General features: G+C 34.3%; 1 protein-coding gene across 13 annotated transcripts in view; it reads left to right on the forward strand.

The window, feature by feature from the left end:
* EPHA5 (EPH receptor A5) overlaps positions 1 to 17,727 on the forward strand; it is a 345,396-nt gene that overhangs the window by 247,228 nt on the left and 80,441 nt on the right. For 7 of the 13 annotated variants that reach the window (XM_025921746.2, XM_025921750.2, XM_086704926.1 and 4 more), the window contains 2 exons: positions 5,362 to 5,521; positions 13,072 to 13,177. In XM_025921746.2, coding sequence (XP_025777531.2) covers positions 5,362 to 5,521; positions 13,072 to 13,177 — 266 coding nt within the window. The remainder of the gene's footprint in view (positions 1 to 5,361; positions 5,522 to 13,071; positions 13,178 to 17,727) is intronic. The other 6 variants (XM_025921749.2, XM_025921751.2, XM_086704928.1 and 3 more) reach the window with 1 other exon arrangement.

A 17,727-nucleotide genomic window follows, 5' to 3' on the forward strand; every position in this document is an offset into this window, starting at 1 on the left:
TTTAAAAAAAACTAGATAAATAAAAGGGAGTATCAAAAAAAATCAGAGAAAAATAGCAGTGCACCAAAACTCTTTATTTGAATATACATCTTAGATGAAATAAAGTTCGACAGCAAGAGGACTAAACTTTGACAGGGAGTTATTTTTCTTTATAGTTTTTCTTCCCCTGAAGCAACTAGTTGGACCAAGGTTTGATTTTCTTTATTGTTTCTAATGATATTATCCTATTTTACCCCCTTATGAGTAATCGTTCATTGTTTTCACTATTACTCCTCAGCATATACATAAGTCTCATATATGTAATACTCAATAAATGCAAGGATTTATCTTTTTTTTTTCTGTAAGCTACTGCTTCCATTAAAAAAGAAAAGTTTCTCAACCAAGTGGTGGGGGAGTCTTTCTCTTAATATTCCTTCTAATGAATTTTATACATGTGGCATTATTTTCTTGAAAGTTCAATTTTTTTAAATATACTTATTTCATGAAAACTTAGTTCTGTGCTTAATATTTTATATTTAATGCTGTATTAATACATCCTATTATCTGCATAACTCAATGTAAGAAAAAATAATTTGGGAAAAACATTTCTGTACGTAGTTTCAGTAAATGAATAGAAAGTTGCCCACTTACATCCGTTACAAGCAGTGAAACCTTTATATAATATGTTATTTGGGGGAAGTCATTAATTTCTTTTGGTCAGTGTTTTCATTTTTACAGTGAAAATATTAATTCCCAGAAATTTTTGCCAAGCAAAATTATTGAGCATACTAATAAAACACATGAAAGGTTTTTTTTTTAACACTTTCAGAAGGAAAAAAAAGGATAATGAGTTTTTATAGCATGTATTGAGGTGGGGGTGCTTATAGGTTTCCAGAGCTCATTTTGAACCTTCAGAATGACACCACCGTTTTATTGGATGGCTCTTGTCCAGACACAGGTGGCAGAGCTTTCCAGGGCTCATGCATTTGCCAGCTGGCATTTCTGCCTGCGATTGCCCTGCTCTAATAGAGGTCATTGGGCCTCTCTGCTCCTGCATGGTGATGGGCCCATTGCCATCTCTTAATTAAAGGCAGAGGCAAAGGGAAGCTGCCCCTTGGCAGGGTGTTTGCCAGCTGGCTCCTTCTGCCCAGGCCCTCCCCTCCCTGCATGTGAACAGTGTTTGCTAAGCAGCTGGGGAATGTAGCTCATTTGCTCAGCAAGAGTATGAAGGCAGCAAAAGCCATTGCCCTGACCAGGATTTGGCAGCCTGATGGTCATGGGTGTTGAAGATGTGTATATAGAGTTTGTGATATGAAGGAAATTATAGTACAGCAATGACTAAAAGGAGTGGGACAGAAGCAAATTTTGGAAGCTACTTAGGTAATTCAAAATGTGCATTTTTGGTTTTCAATCCCTTAGATACATGCTTTGGTGAGTCCCTCTGATTATATAGCATTTGACTACCCCAGAGAGACAAAGTACAACTAGAACTCAGATAAGGAACCACTGAGATACACATAATGTTAATATATAAATCAGAATGCTGTGTCATTTTGTGCAATTGATATTAGATCACGCATTATTTCAAGGAGCAGCATGCCAGTTTCCTTGTAATGGGAATTTCCCCCCTGTTTGGCCAAAGTATCAACTTATAATAATTTTACAAAACATATCAATTCTGAATTCAGTAGTTAGGAGTTTAATTTTTTTTATGTTTATTTTTGAGAGAGAGAAACAAAGACAGAGTGTGAGTGGGGGAGGGCACAGAGAGAGGGAGGCAGAATCTGAAGCAGACTCCAGGCTCTGAGCTGTCAGCACATAGCCTGACATGGGGCTCAAACTCACGAACTGCAAGATCATGTCCCAACCCAAAGTCAGACGCTTAACTGAGTGAGCCACCCAAGCATCCCTCAATAGTTAGGAATTTACAAGAAGCTTTTAATTTTTTTTCTCTTTTTATTAAATTTGCCATCATGCTACAGACTCAAGTCAAATTTACCTAGAAACTGTTATGTTATGGAGATTGAGCTTGGTGCTATGTACATCATCTCTATCTCCATCTCTATGTGCTCACACTGTGCTTGATAAATAATTCTTCCCATTTTAAAGAAGAAAAAATTGAAGTTGAGTTGTGTATCCATATTTACACTCTTCATTAGACAACAGCATGACTTGAATTCTAACACTGATATTCCTTGTTCATTTATAAAAAAAAAAAATCTTCTCCATTTCTATAATAAATGTTAACTTTTTTAAAGTTTATTTACTTATTTTGAGAGAGAAAGAGAGAGAGAAAACACACACAAGCAGGGGAGGGGCAGAGAGAGGGAGAGAGAGAATCCCAAACAGGAGTCTCAGCATCAGCATAGAGCGCAGTGCAGGTCTCAAACTCACCAACCATGAGCTCGTGACCTGAGCTAAAATCAAGAGTTGGAAACTTAACTGACTGAGCCACCCATGCACCCCAATAAATGTCAATATTTTATGTGAAAATCATAATTATAACAAATATATCAGAAACTTTGGTTTTGTCTAGATTTTTACACCAGCTTATCTTTTTTTTTCAACTTTTTTTTTTTTTTGTTTTGTTTTTTTTTATTTATTTATTTTTGGGACAGAGAGAGACAGAGCATGAACGGGGGAGGGGCAGAGAGAGAGGGAGACACAGAATCGGAAACAGGCTCCAGGCTCTGAGCCATCAGCCCAGAGCCTGACGCGGGGCTCGAACTCACGGACCGCGAGATTGTGACCTGGCTGAAGTCGGACGCTTAACCGACTGCGCCACCCAGGCGCCCCTACACCAGCTTATCTTTAAACAAAATGCAAGTTAACATTTCTCACTGAAATTCTCACTAATCTTATTGAATATAATCTTCTTGCATATTCAGTCACAAGCTTGAGCAGCCAGAGAGCATGAGTAAGTACATGAGTAGTTTCTAGTAATAGTTTACCTCTTTTAAAAGGAACACATCAAGAAATTGTGTGCTTTTTTATTGTTTTTTTCCTAGTGTAGAGAAAGGATAATAGAGTATATAGGAGAAAGTCAGTGAATGGGAATAAAGAAAATGACTGACATTACTAGGTAAAATTTTATAGGCTTTAATGACCCTAGTTTAAATTCTTTGTAAGACTCTAATAATATTTCCTATACCATAAAGATTCAGCAATTAAATTTAATCTGTGAATTGAAAACATTTAAAAAAAAATAATTGTTCACATAGAATGAATCAGAAAGCCTATTTGCATTAGAAATTAGAATATCCCAGGCCCCTGGGTGGCTCAGTCAGTTAAGCATCCAACTTGGGCTCAGGTCATGATCACAGGGTTCGTGGGTTCAAGCCCTACATCAGGTTCTGTGCTGACAGCTCAGTGTCTGGAGCTTGTTTCAGATTCTGTGTCTCCCTTTGTCCCTGCCCCTCCCCCACTCCCACTCTGTCTCCCTCTCTCAAAAATAAACATTAAAAAAAAAAATTAGAACATTTCTATTTAGGTGGAAATTGGGATACATTTAACCCTAAGATAATTCTATATGTTTGACTATATTAAATGAGGAATGGTAAACCTTCTTTAAAACAAATAAATGCTAATAGGTTGTATATTTTAGATTTTACTGGTGGTACATGTTCTGTAGATCATGACTGCCAGTGGACTTTGATGTGTCCAATTAGAAAAAATCTCAAATAATAATGGCAATGAAAACATAGCTTTATAGCTTATTAAATGTTTTCATGTGCATTACTTACTTATTCTTACAGTATCTCTATGAGAATATCCAGGCATCAGTTTCTACCCCAATCTTACAGATAAGGAAACTGAAGATAAAAGTAAACATGGACTTGTGTTATTTTAGCATGTGATTTCAGTGTCCACACTAAAGTCACAACATGACATGCTGCTATCGATTGTAAATTTCAAGGAAAGTTGAAGTTACATGCAACATGAAAGCATGGTTTGCATTTATTTTGCATTTTAATAGTGTTATTAAGATTAACTAATAACCATATTCCCTATTAGAGGGCTTAAGAAAGAATTGTTACATTCTTGTTTTCAATTCTTTTCTCATTTCAGAAAAAAATCCTTTACATCTTATTCCCATTATATTTTAAAAAATAATCAATGCATGTTTTTAATTATAAAATAAAATTCTCTGAAATATCTTGAAAATGGTTCATAGTCATCAATCAAGATACTGTAAATAGAGACAGTTCCCACAAACAGAGGGAAAAAAATCTCTGACCATTATCTCCATGAATTCATTCTTTAATATCCGTCAGAAATGTATTAAGTGTAGAAACACCATCAGCCAAAAACAACGTTAGCCAAGAATTCACACAGAAAAAATACAAGGGAGAAGAAAGTTCAAAACAGGGACTTTGTGTGTTTAGATCTTTGTAGGTCTAAGATTTTCTATTCAGTGTGGTAATCTCAGAGATAAATTACAGACAGTTAGTCTAGACTTTGGTAGCAGTCAAAATAGGAACAGTTTCCTATTTGTTTTCGTTTCTAAAATTATCTTTACAGTGATTTTGTTTTCACTGCATCTCCATTCACTACTCATCCAACTCAAACACATAAACGTGAAAAAATAGAAAGTGTTTAAAAATTTTTAAAAAAAGTTTATTTGCAGTTTTTCTTTAGTAATCCATTTGGACTTAATGAATTGAAATTAAATTTCTCCAGTCAAGTACTCATTCCTTCTCCCGAGCCCTAAATATAATTAGAAATGAAACTCACCAAAGATATAAAGCATAAGACTTACCTGGTGATATATGAAACATTGTCACCTTACTCCATGAACAGGCAACATGTTAGATGTGCTCCAATAAAATATTTATAAGAAACATAAGCATATGAATACCAGTACTAAAATAGAGTCTGTAAAATAATTTATCTCCTGCAGGGGTGCCTGGGTGGCTCAGTGGGTTAAGTGACTGACTCTTGGTTTTGGCTCAGGTCATGATCTCATGATTCGTGAGTTTGAGCCCCACATCGGGGTTCATGATAACAGCGTGGACCTTGCTTGGGATTCTCTCTCTCCCCCTCCCCTTCACGCTCTCTCTCTCAAAAAAAATACATGTTAAAAAAATTTTATCTCCTGAAAATCATATTTAAAGGTTTACAAATTTATTTCTGCCAAAGACAAGTATGGTGGATGAGTGGAGAACATGTTACCCACCAATTTTGAGTTCTAGAAAACACTTTTAGATATCATATAGATAGCACACCTAGGATGTATAGTTTTTTTTTTTCTAAAAGATTGTATGTGTACTAATAGCAAGTCTATTAGTTTCTGATTTATTTTCTGATTTATGATTCTAAGTTTTGTTGTCATTAGTAATTCACATGTTGACTTTTTTATTGTATGTACATGTGTAATCCAAGGACCAAGAAACCAGCTATACAATTATCAAATCTAAAGAGACAACTGTAACTGCAGAGGGCTTGAAGCCAGCTTCAGTATACGTCTTCCAGATTCGAGCACGCACAGCAGCAGGCTATGGTGTCTTCAGTCGAAGATTTGAGTTTGAAACCATCCCAGTGTGTAAGTCATTTTAATTACTGTCAACTCATGTCTCTGTAATGGTTACCAGAAAAGAGTCAGTGGATCAATACTCTCTCCGGGCATTCTGTCAGTCTCCTGGTCCTCTCTCTCCCAGGCATGACCCCTTCAGGTAGGAAGTATCTGTCATGCTATTATGGTAGGTTGGTAGGTTAACACATCGGTCCCTGCTCCTCATCACATTTAGTCTACTGGGAGATGAAACATCAGGAGATCCTTAAGAAATGTTTAAACCTTGCTTTTAAAGACTTTCCTTCCACGGCTGCCATACTTTATTGAATTATTGCCATTTATTTTTACTTGTTTTATTGAACAATGCTACCAGGCTTAGTTTTTCTATGAAAATTCTACAGGGAGCATTTGTTAGTATTAAGTTTGGCAAGAAAATAGTGCTCTCAGCAACCAATCTGATTGTTTTAAAAAATCAACATTTCTGGCAGCATCTCTGAGTGAAGGATCTAGAAATGTTTCTGGAAAACACTTCTTGCACCATTTTTTTTTTCAAATAAAATAGCATAAAACGTTTTTCTCTTTAATGTCAAACAATTGATTACTTGTCCTAGAGCACGCATTAAAAGTAGGATTAGAAGAAGACACAAAAGTTTTGTTATGAAGAAAATAACACTAGGAGTAGTGTGAAATGTCAAATATGTGGGTGTATGTATTTTCATTTGGTGGGTCACAATTAAGAATATTGGCTTTAGTGAGTCACCATTACTAAGTGAATACTATCTTATCATTCAGGTATGTTAAGACAAAATTATCTGAAAATCATTATCTTGAACATACACTTTAAAGAGACTTTTCCTTTTTTTATTAATATAATTTATTGTCAAATTGGCTTACGTACAACACCCAGTGCTCATCCCAACAAGTGCCCTTCTCAATGCCCATCACCCATTTTCCCCTCTCCCCCACCCCGCATCCACCCTCAGTTTGTTCTCTGTATTTAAGAGTCTCTTGTGGTTTGCCTCCCTCCCTCTCTGTTTGTAACTATTTTTTCTCCTTCCCTTCCCCCATGGTCTTCTGTTAAGTTTCTCAAGATCCACATATGAATGAAAACATATCTGTCCTCTGACTGACTTATTTCACTCAGCATAATACATCCAGTTCCATCCATGTTGCTGCAAATGGCATGATTCCATTCTTTTTTATTGTAAAAAGACTTTTCTAATTGGATACTTAATTCATAATAATGATGCATGATGTTATTCATTGATTAGTTTTTAAAATTTATAATATTTAATTTATATTATACATAGGTCATAAAATTTTTATGATGGGCTTTTCTTTTTCATGTATGTTATCACATATGTCATTAATATAGTCCTAAAACCAAATGCAAACATAAACACAGGAATGCAAAAATCTTTATTTTAGAAAGACTATTTCAAATGAGGATTTGGGTGGAAAATTTTAAACTATTCTTTCTCAAGCTTTAGTTTCTATCTTATAACTGCATAGTATCCATTCTATTTTATTTTTGTTATGCATACAAATAAATATTTAAAATTGGCCCCGTATATCATTCCTTTCCCCAACAGCAATGTTAAAACACACCAGCAAATAAACCTAGCATGAATGAAACTATCCAGCCAATCAAGTTAGCTCTTTTTTCTTGTTTCTTTTAACATAAATTCTCTTGAAACTTTGAGACTATCACTGAACCTTTCTTAACTCCCACTCACCAAGATTTACCAACACTTTCATGCTTCTTTTATGATTTTTTCTCCAATTCATTACTTCCTTTTATCCATTTCTTACCTACTTGATTCAAATCTGTATAACCAAATTGCTGAAATAAAGTTATTCTGTGTTTTAAATTATATTTTTATTAAGATAAATGTAGTTTCACATGAAGTTGTAGGGAATGATACAGAGTGAACTCTTGTACAATTTTTTCAGTTTCTCCCAATGGTAACATTTTGCATAACTATAGCATAAGATCACAATCAGGATATTGACATTGATGCAATCCACCAATCTTACTCAACTTTCCTTGTACCCTTTTTTATGTGTGTATGATGTAGGCGTGTGTGTGTGTGTGTGTGTGTGTGTGCATTAAGTTCGCTACAATTTGGTCAGTTGTGTAGGTCTTTATATCTACCATCATGGTCAAGATACTTCACAGTGCCAACACCATAAAGTTCCTTCGGGTTGCCCTATTATAACTATACCAACGGCCTTTGGGAGCAGCTCCTGTCCCATAACTAATCACTGACAACCACTAATTTCTAAACATTCATTTCTAAAATTCTGACATTTCAGAAATGTTCCATAAATGGAATCATACAGTATGCAACCTTTTAGTTTAGAATTGACTTTTTTCACTCAGTATAATTTCCTAGAGATTCCTGCAAGTTGCTTGCTTCTTTTTTTGTTGTTGAGTAGTATTCTATGGTATGTGTGGGCCACAATTTGTTTAACAATTCACCTATTGAAGGACATCTAGGCTGGTACCAATCTTTGCTAGTATGAGTAAGGTGCTGTGAATATTAATTGACATGTTTTTACATCACCTAAGTTTTCATTTACATGGGATAAATACCCAAGAGTACAATTGCTATATCATATGGCAATTTTATGTTTAATTTTGAATTTTGTGGGAAACTGCCAAAAGAGTTTCCAGGGTGGCTGTACTATTTTACAGTCCTACCAGCAATGCAGCCGTGTATGAGTGATCAGTTTCTCCACATCCTCATCAGCATTTGCTGTTATCACTATATTTTTCTTTTAGGCATTTTGGACAGGTGGCTAGTGATATTTCATTATGGTTTTAATTTGAAATCCCTGTTGGCTAATGATGTTCACCATCTTTTCATGTATGTATTTCCCACCCAGGTTGTTATAAATTTCCCCATTAATTCGTATGTGCTCATATTGCATATCAAAAATTATGGCTTTGATCAAATTATCTTAATCAAGAAAATGAATAGATAGTTACAGCTGTGTGTGGGAGAAAGACCCCAAATTTTCAGCCGGGCCTTCAAAAACCCTCATAATCTGGCTTTAACAAATCTTTTCAGATTCATGATTAACTATCTAAATATATAGCTAAAATGTGGAGAATATCTACACAATATGGAGTATGAGAAACAAAATGAGATAAGCAACATGACTTCTCAGTATATACTAGCTTAAAGTTCCCCGGGATAATGTAAGTATATAGTTATTGAAAAATAAACATTATTTACTAAAGAATATTAGTGTCTATAATTAATATTCTTTTAATAGTAGTGTGTTACATTGCCTCAAATTTGCTTTTAAGCATTCCCAAAACATTCCTTAACTATTCTTCCAAAAATACACCACAGATTAAAAAAATAGGAAATGTGAGGGACTAGAAATTTGTTATCTTTAAAGATTAAAAAACTTAATGATATATTAAAGTAATAATCATGGATCATACTGGGCTTATAATTTTTTTTCTTCTGGTGCTAAAGAATGAAAATGTATGAAGGCATTGACATTACCTTATCAATTCTATATATTTTCAAGTTAGTTGATATATTGGGGATACAATTGATGCTGTCAGGGCAAACAATGAAAAAATAGTATAAAATCTTGATGAATTATATTTTATTAGAAATAGCTCACAAAATAATTAATACATTTGAAATAATAAAATAATTAAAGCCCATCAAGGAACTTAGGAAAAGCTGCACATTTTTTCTTAAAGTCTATTTATTTTTGACAGAGAGAGAGAGAGCGAGCATGAGCTAGGGAGGGGCAGAGAGAGAGAGGGAGACACAGAATCCGAAGCAGGCTCCAGGCTCTGAGGCATCAGCACAGAGTCTGACACAGGGCTCAAACCCACGAACCATGAGATCATGACCTGGGCCGAAGTCAGATGCTCAACTGACTGAGCCACCCAGGCACCCCAAAGCTGCACATTTTTTAAAAAATGAAAATGTATTATTGAAATTCTTCCTCATAGGCCCTTGATTTAATTATCTAATATACAAAACTATCTGATTTAAGTGAACGGTAGAGGAAAAAATGTAAATGTGAATGTTTGTGATTTGGCATTATTAACAAAATATTTTCATAAAATGTATTAATCATTTGAAATTTTTAGTATGCCATTAAAAATATTTTATTGCAAGATAATATCCCATACCTAGGTGCATATTTTAATATATTGTTAGATTAGATCTTGTCAATTGTTAAAAATGAAGCATTTGACAGTACTAAGCACCAGTATTTTTTTTTTCTCAAAATTAATAGTTTGGTTAGCCAGAATTTGCCCTGTTTTTATCCCTACCTCTGATTAATCATGCCCCCTTTCTCCAAAATGATATCTCAGAGTTCCCGAAATGGCCCATTGAGACCAGAAAGATTTGTTAAAATTTGTTTAAAAGGGCTTTTGAAGTCTAGATGGAGAATTTGGGAATTTTTTTTATAGGTAGTAGGCATTTATTAAATTTTTGATCAGAGAAACATGATCAAAGTGATATTTTTGGATGTTTATGTGAACACATAGAAGGCAAAGGGAACATTTATAAAACCAGTGAACAATAGTCCAGTAGATTTGAATCAAATAGGTGAATGTTGGACAAAAGAAATATAGTTTGTGGGGAAAAAACAGAAGAAACACAAAAATGTTTGGTAATTAATGGCCAAGTAGGAGTTAAGAAAAATTCAGTGATAGTTAAAAGAAACCAGAAGAAGAGAGATCAAATTAGTCTGGTTCGTGGTTTGATTTATGGTGTTTATTTATTGATGTGTTTTTGTTAATGTCCTTGGGGTGGATGTGGTATAAAAATGCTATTTGTATATGAAAATGAATCCAAATAAAAGGAAAGTAGTTTTTGTTTTTGTTTTCTTTTAATAGGGTCATGCTTTGAAGTGAAGTAAAGTAAGAGTTGTAAATATAAATTTGGGACTCATGAGCTTAGAGTTAACTGATGTCATAAGCATAAAAGTACCCATAAGAGGTAGAGAGAAAAGGAAGCAGGAAGGGAGAAAGACAGAAAAAGATTAAAGAGTAAGGAGAGAAGTGTGGAGGATCAGGAGCATTCATCAGGAATTGTTCATGAAGAAGATGTAGGGAGAGAATGTGGAGCCAACGGAACTGACAAAGTAGTGCTACAGTGTAGGGGAAAAGGGGAAAAACGCCTCATCTGATGTTCTATAAACCAAGACGAAGCAGAGCCTCAAGGTTGAAGTTTATGTTCAACAAAGGCAAATACCTTATGATGCATGGTAAAGTAAATGGAAGAGTACTCATTGTGTTTAGCAAGAATGCCATGCATAGAACTCAAAGGCAGAAGAAGATAAGTTGCAGAGGGAATTTAATAATGTTGGTTATCAGATGATAATAAATAATAAATAAATAAAAATAACAATACTGCTCTAGATAACAATCAAGGTGTTAAATAGGAAAGAATAATTCTATAAAGCAGAAGATAACAATATGTAAAAATAATATCTACTAATTATTTAAGGCTGTCAATAGTCGAAGCACTGTGCTAAATATTATCTCTAAACAGAATTATAATGATCCAGGAAAATTATTCCTGTTTGGAGATTAATGAAATGAGCCTTGATAAAGTTAAGTACTTTGCTTTGGCCTATATCCCTAGTAAATGTTGGACCTGTTTTCAAATTTAAGTTGAACCAACATCAGTAAGTTTAGGTATAAGGATTTGTTTCCACTAAGAACAAATATCTATTCAGGCTTGGAGGTAGCAGACAAGTAGCCTATAATTGACTCCTGGATAAAAGATCTCCTGGAGGGAGACCTTTGAAGGAGCCAGGTCTTGGAAGAGATAGGAAGGATTCTAAAATTGGAGTTAGGTGAAGCAAAGGAAACTACATAACCATCCAGTTTTATTTAACCATAGAGTTCAGACTTGATTGCTCTTTAATCTATACAGTTTAACATTATTGAAACATGAGAAATCGTAATAGATTAGTGTTTTGAGAAAATGAGGAAGACTCATTATGATGATTTTGTTAGGAAATTAAGAAGAGAGAATAAAAAATATTGGAACAGCAGTTAGAGCCTAATAAAAATAACATTGAATGTATGTGGACCATGTCTGCATGATTTTTTCTAGAAACATTGCCTCTTGCCAAAAAGAAAATTAAAGAACCGAGAAAAGCAATGCTATAAGTAATCTGAGTTTAGAGACTAATAAAGCAAACCTTGGGGAAGGTTACTAGTGATAGTGGAGTAGCTTTGCCCTACGCATTTATACTGCTCAGCAGTTTTAAATTCCCTACCACAGATCTCAATATCAGAGAATAAAGGAGAAAATCAAGATAAAGAACCATTGAACTGCAACTATTATTATCCAAGAAAAGGGAGGGTAAGAACATAGATTTAGACTGTCAATAAGAGTCTTTCTTGTACATGAACAAGCTACTAGTGATATTGGGTCTGAAGACTGGTCTAAAAGATCAAATTGTAGATCAAATGCAAGAAGTGGTCAGAGAGTAAGTCAATTTTGGTTTTGAAGAATCAAGGGAGAGGTGGCAAGAATAGAAAGGGAAATGATTGGATGTCCAAAACTATTGATGGGGCCAATAGCTGGTAAAGGGTTCTAGGAAGCAAAACAGGGAAATTATAGTTGTTATTACTCTTGACGACTTAAAATTTGTTAAGAAGGGTAACTAATGCCACTCTGAATTAATCAAAGTGATGATTTTGTTAAACAATAGCATGGTAGGTATCTTATTGAGGGTTTCTTGAGAACATTAGTAAAATTAATTTTGCTCTGTAGCGTTCTTATTATAACACAGTGCAGATATCAGCATGAAAGAAATATCCCCATACTTATTTAGGTACAACTATCTTAACATGTCCGTATTCCTTTTATTATGGTAATTGTACAGTTAAAATATATAATATTTCATCTAAATCCATGTATTTAAAAAAGATGATGTAAATGAATTTAATCTTACTGTAGACTTCTCAAAGTTTTAAGTGTATGTCTTGATATTTTTCAAAAAGGAGTCCTATATATAAAGTATACTCACGGATGATATTCTGCTAGAAATTACGATTTTTAAAATTATATTCAGAATATGATATTAACTTCACTGAAGCCATAACCGCAATATTTTGGACTTCAACGTACGTCTATGGGAAAAAAACCCTGTCTAAGGTGTCAAGATTTTTCTCCTAGAAACAGCCACATGCAAACTCTAAAATCTCAAATCTCGGATACTTAGCACCTCCTGTTTAGAGTAAGGGGTTTGGTATTAAGGACTAAGTTTCATTTTATCTTGCAAACCTAAGATCCCTAGATAAATACTATGCAAACAATTACATTCATTTTTTATGATGACAAGGAAATAATCAGTGACTTAGTGATTCTTTCAAATTTCCATTTGGAGAGTAAATATTTTCTCCTAAAGATGTCTTTTCAATTACACACCATTGAGCAGAGATATTAGGGGGAAATCTCGGCCAAGTGTGGGTGAATTGTTTAAACCATGCATCGATTACCGACTATTAAGCAGCTCTTATTTGAATGCATATGATCTCTTTAACCGCGGGCTCCGTTTTCTGTGTCTTCTATCAGCAGTTGCAGCCTCCAGCGATCAAAGCCAGATTCCTATAATTGCTGTGTCTGTGACAGTGGGAGTCATTTTGTTGGCAGTGGTTATCGGCTTCCTCCTCAGTGGAAGGTAAGAGAGGAAGCTGTGATTTTGAACTTTTGCAGCTGATCTCTTCTTTACCTTGATCTGACCATTTGGCTGTTAAGCACATCCCAAAACAAATCAGACAAGCAAATATGTCAGTAGATAACCACAATATAAGAGATATTTTTAAGCCTTGCCTTGTCCATATGAGGGCTAACATTTAAGCACACAATTTCTCCTTTCCAGGTATGCTTTCTTCACAAGAGTGATTAATAACTTGGTATTATTGATTCTATCTTTAACCATATTTTTTCTGATACAGTTTTTTAAATCTGATTCATTTTGTCTCAAAAATATTTATAGTCATTTCAGTTTTAGTGTTAGGGAAGACCTATGCCTGTGCCTGGTAGATACATAAGAATAATACTAATAATTCTACTTAGCCAGGATTCTTTCCTAACAGGGTGATGGATATGAAGCAGACACTCTGGAAAACAGAGAAATAAACAACCCTTTTTAATGACTGCTTTTATTTTCAGCTTGTGGATGATTTCAGCCCGACTACATCAATCATAGTGTGTACGGATTCGCAGTGAATTGCACTGAATATTGTATCAATAGATACATTAACATGTGTGTTGCACATCTACATTCTTTATTGTGAACAAAAACAAGAGGTAGAGACCCAAGAAGAACTTCTGTAGAAAGTATTTCCTGACACTGAGCTGAGCATAATCAACCTTCAAAAAGATTTTTAAAATAACAAGCAAATGAATCAAAGCATGAGCGCACTGTATCCCTACCACAAACATGTTTCCATTTTTCACTAGGCCACTGTCAGAAGGGACATTCAGTAATTAGTGCCATCCATTTGAAAATGTGTTGCTGTTAGACTATTGCAGAAAACGTGATGAGAGTCTTCATGGAAATATTTAGACTTGCACAAATATGTGAAATTGTTATGCAAGGTCCAAAAAAAAAGGTCAGGAAATCAATATTCATATTAATTTTGTTACTGTTCTACTTACTTACTTTTGACTCTTCGGCACATATTCAACTCATAAATATACAGAATTGGGCACTTTTCAATATACTGCATATTATATTCTGAAAAGATTTATAACTATAGCCTTAAATTACAGTAATTTATTTTCATAAAACATTGTTGAATATATTCCTTTGAACATCCTTTCTTTTTGTATATGAAAATTCCTTTTCTTCTAGTTCCTGTTTATTTAAGAATGTTCAAAATTTTCTTAAGAATGTGTATAGAAATCCATCACTTATGTTTAATGCTAGAATAGCAGTGATGCACTTTTAGAATTTCTAGGTAGGAAGCAGTTTGTGTTCTTTTGAGGACAGCTAGCCTATTGGACCAGAAAGCTGGCTGGCTGGTACCCCACTGTTCGTTTTTCTCTGAAGTCACCTGGGGAGAATGCTCTGATGTCCCTGCTTCCTGGGAGATAAAAATGTTGTCATGAAAACTTGCTCAGGTTTTGGTCAAATAAGATAATTGTCTGGTAACTGTTAAGGAACCTTCCACATGATATGAGTCTTTTCTACCTCAAAAGGGTAGATAACTATGATACAATTGCAGAGCTGGTTTGTAATATCATTTCTTTACTTCTGACTGAGATATGAGTTGGCTTCTTCATTTCCAATAAATCCGGAAGTGTTAGTTATAGTTAGGGACATGGGGATTATAAGAAGATGTTGTATTTGTTATGTCCACACTTAGAGGAAGTGAATAAAACAGAAGGAAAGATCAAGATCTAGAATCCAATAAGTCTGTGTGTTTGAGGGTTTATTAAAGGACAAATCAAATATATATAGAATATATCTTATTGTATACTTAGCCACAGTATATTTATTTAACCTAAGTATTGTTAATGTGAATTTACTGATGACATTCAGCTATGGATTCCTGCTTACTTGTATGTGAATCAGCCACTATTCTCAAAAATTTTTCTTCCCCAACACACACACACACACACACACACACACACACGTATACATATATACATATGTATACAGATACATATGTATCTGTAGCATTAGATGAAGTGTTTGAGAGAAGATTCAATTTACCCATTACTTGGTAACTGAAGGATAGCAATGCTCTAGTGTCCATGTGCACACACATGCACCACATAAATTCCATATGTACTTGGGTTTGCTGCATGAGAATAATTAAATTTTAGTGTAATTTCTCAGTTGTACTAGAATCACAGCTACACCCAAGATACAAAGCTTAATTTTAACAGAACTAAATCTGTGACTTGCTAAGATAATTTTTTGTATACATTGTCTTGTAGAAGTGCATTACTTTTTAAAAATAGCAATACCTTATGAATTTGTGCATCATGTATTCATATTAAATTTTTCATAATGGTACTTCCTATACAGGGACTAGGAATTTCCAACTTAAGGGAAAACAAATTTTATCCCCCAAACTCTGAGATTTATATTTTTTTTACCAGCAATTTTTTTGCATGAAATTTTCATTACTTCATTTTTTGGAATGGATATTCTTGAATTTAAGGGGGCATTTGTCTTATGATAAAAACATATCTGGCCATTTGTATTTTTCATGTATAAGTTATTTTATGTTGCTTTACATAAGTATACTTATTCAAAAGCTAAATTAAATGATTCTTAAAGGTCTTTGCCTATCTCATTCAAGACAATGAGCTTCATAATTTTTGTCTGGACTAGAAAACCATATCCATCTCATAGTCCCCAGTGTCCTGAATTAACTCAATAAAGATTTGTCAAATAAAGGAAAACATAAATGAAGAAATGTGGCCAAAACCTAATAATATGTGGGAAATTATTTATGAATACTGACAAATTATTGAAAAAAAACTGTTCTAGGAATGGTCTGAAGACATTGAATTATATATGTTTCTCCCTCCTGTCTTTGCCAAAATATGACTGATAAACATCCACAAAAATATAATGACTTTATTCTCTCACTCTGAACTTTTTTTTGTCACTTTTTAACCTCTTGACTATATTAAAAACCAGATATTTGCTCCTAGGTAAAATGTCTTTTAATTGCAAATAATTTGACTCCTCAGTGGTGATAAAGATGAATTAATTTTTATATATTGAAAAAATATTAATATCACTTGAATGTAATATATATTGGAAATTTATATTGTTTGGACCCTGGAGAAAGTACATCTTGAAGACACATATTCACTGGTGATTTGTATTTCTATTCAGACCAGATCAAAAAAAATGAGGATTATAACACATTGAATACTATGGGACTAATCTACTTCAAAGAAAAAATTATCTTTTTTTTTTTTCTAAAATAAATTTAAAGATAAAACATAAATCAAATATAGAGACTTTCTAATCTTTTTAGGCTAAAATTGATTACACCAAAACCTCTTGGAGTCTTTCTACTTAGATAGAGTTTAAAATAATATAGTCAAATATCCATCTTGAAGGAAAAAGTTCCATTTAAAAAAACAGAAAGAATTATAACACCTTAGGATTCTATCAATCTTAGAATTTGTGTGATCTTCCTGTATAAAGGTGCTAAATATTCCATAGAGCATTTTCTGCAGGGTTTAGATTCTCGTTTTTACTTTCTTCACCATTAATTTTAAATGGATTTTTTATTGCAGTACAAAACAATTGACATGTCCTTAGCAAACTATGAGCTAATTACCCTAGAATGGATATAAATTAAACCTCCTGATATGCACAGCATGTTGTAATTGTTTTTTAATCTTTCTCTTTTATCAGTAATGACAATGCACATTGATAACTTTCTTATTATATACTAAGTTTATTGAGTTTTTCCCCTTATATATACTACTTTATAGATATAAATTATTTTTTTTCAACGTTTTTTATTTTATTTTTGGGACAGAGAGAGACAGAGCATGAACGGGGGAGGGGCAGAGAGAGAGGGAGACACAGAATTGGAAACAGGCTCCAGGCTCTGAGCCATCAGCCCAGAGCCTGATGCGGGGCTCGAACTCACGGACCGCGAGATCGTGACCTGGCTGAAGTCGGACGCTTAACCGACTGCGCCACCCAGGCGCCCCTAGATATAAATTATTTAATGAACAAACTTTTCATCACTGATTGTCATCTCCACACTTCCAGTTACATGTTTGAGAAAGTCTTTTACAGTGTCCTTCTTCTATCTTCCTTTCCTTTAAAGATGATCTTGATTATATTAAGTTACTTTTTTTCCACCATCTCCATTTCAAGCTTGAGGCCTAATTCTTGATTACTGGATACTTCTTAACCTGATACAAAGCTTAAATTAACAGGACCTACTGGTACTGAACATATAAAGGAAAACATCTTTCAGTGTAGAGAAACTATTTCTTCTTTGAACCTTGGTCAACATAGACAACCTGGTTTTAAACAATATATTTTAGGGCGCGCCTGGGTGGCGCAGTCGGTTAAGCGTCCGACTTCCGCCAGGTCACGATCTCGCGGTCCGTGAGTTCGAGCCCCGCGTCAGGCTCTGCGCTGATGGCTCAGAGCCTGGAGCCTGTTTCCGATTCTGTGTCTCCCTCTCTCTCTGCCCCTCCCCCGTTCATGCTCTGTCTCTCTCTGTCCCAAAA

The sequence above is a fragment of the Puma concolor genome, chromosome B1 (genome assembly GCF_028749965.1).
Source record: "Puma concolor isolate L17-30 chromosome B1, mPumCon1.1.hap2, whole genome shotgun sequence".
Classification (NCBI taxonomy): domain Eukaryota; kingdom Metazoa; phylum Chordata; class Mammalia; order Carnivora; family Felidae; genus Puma; species Puma concolor.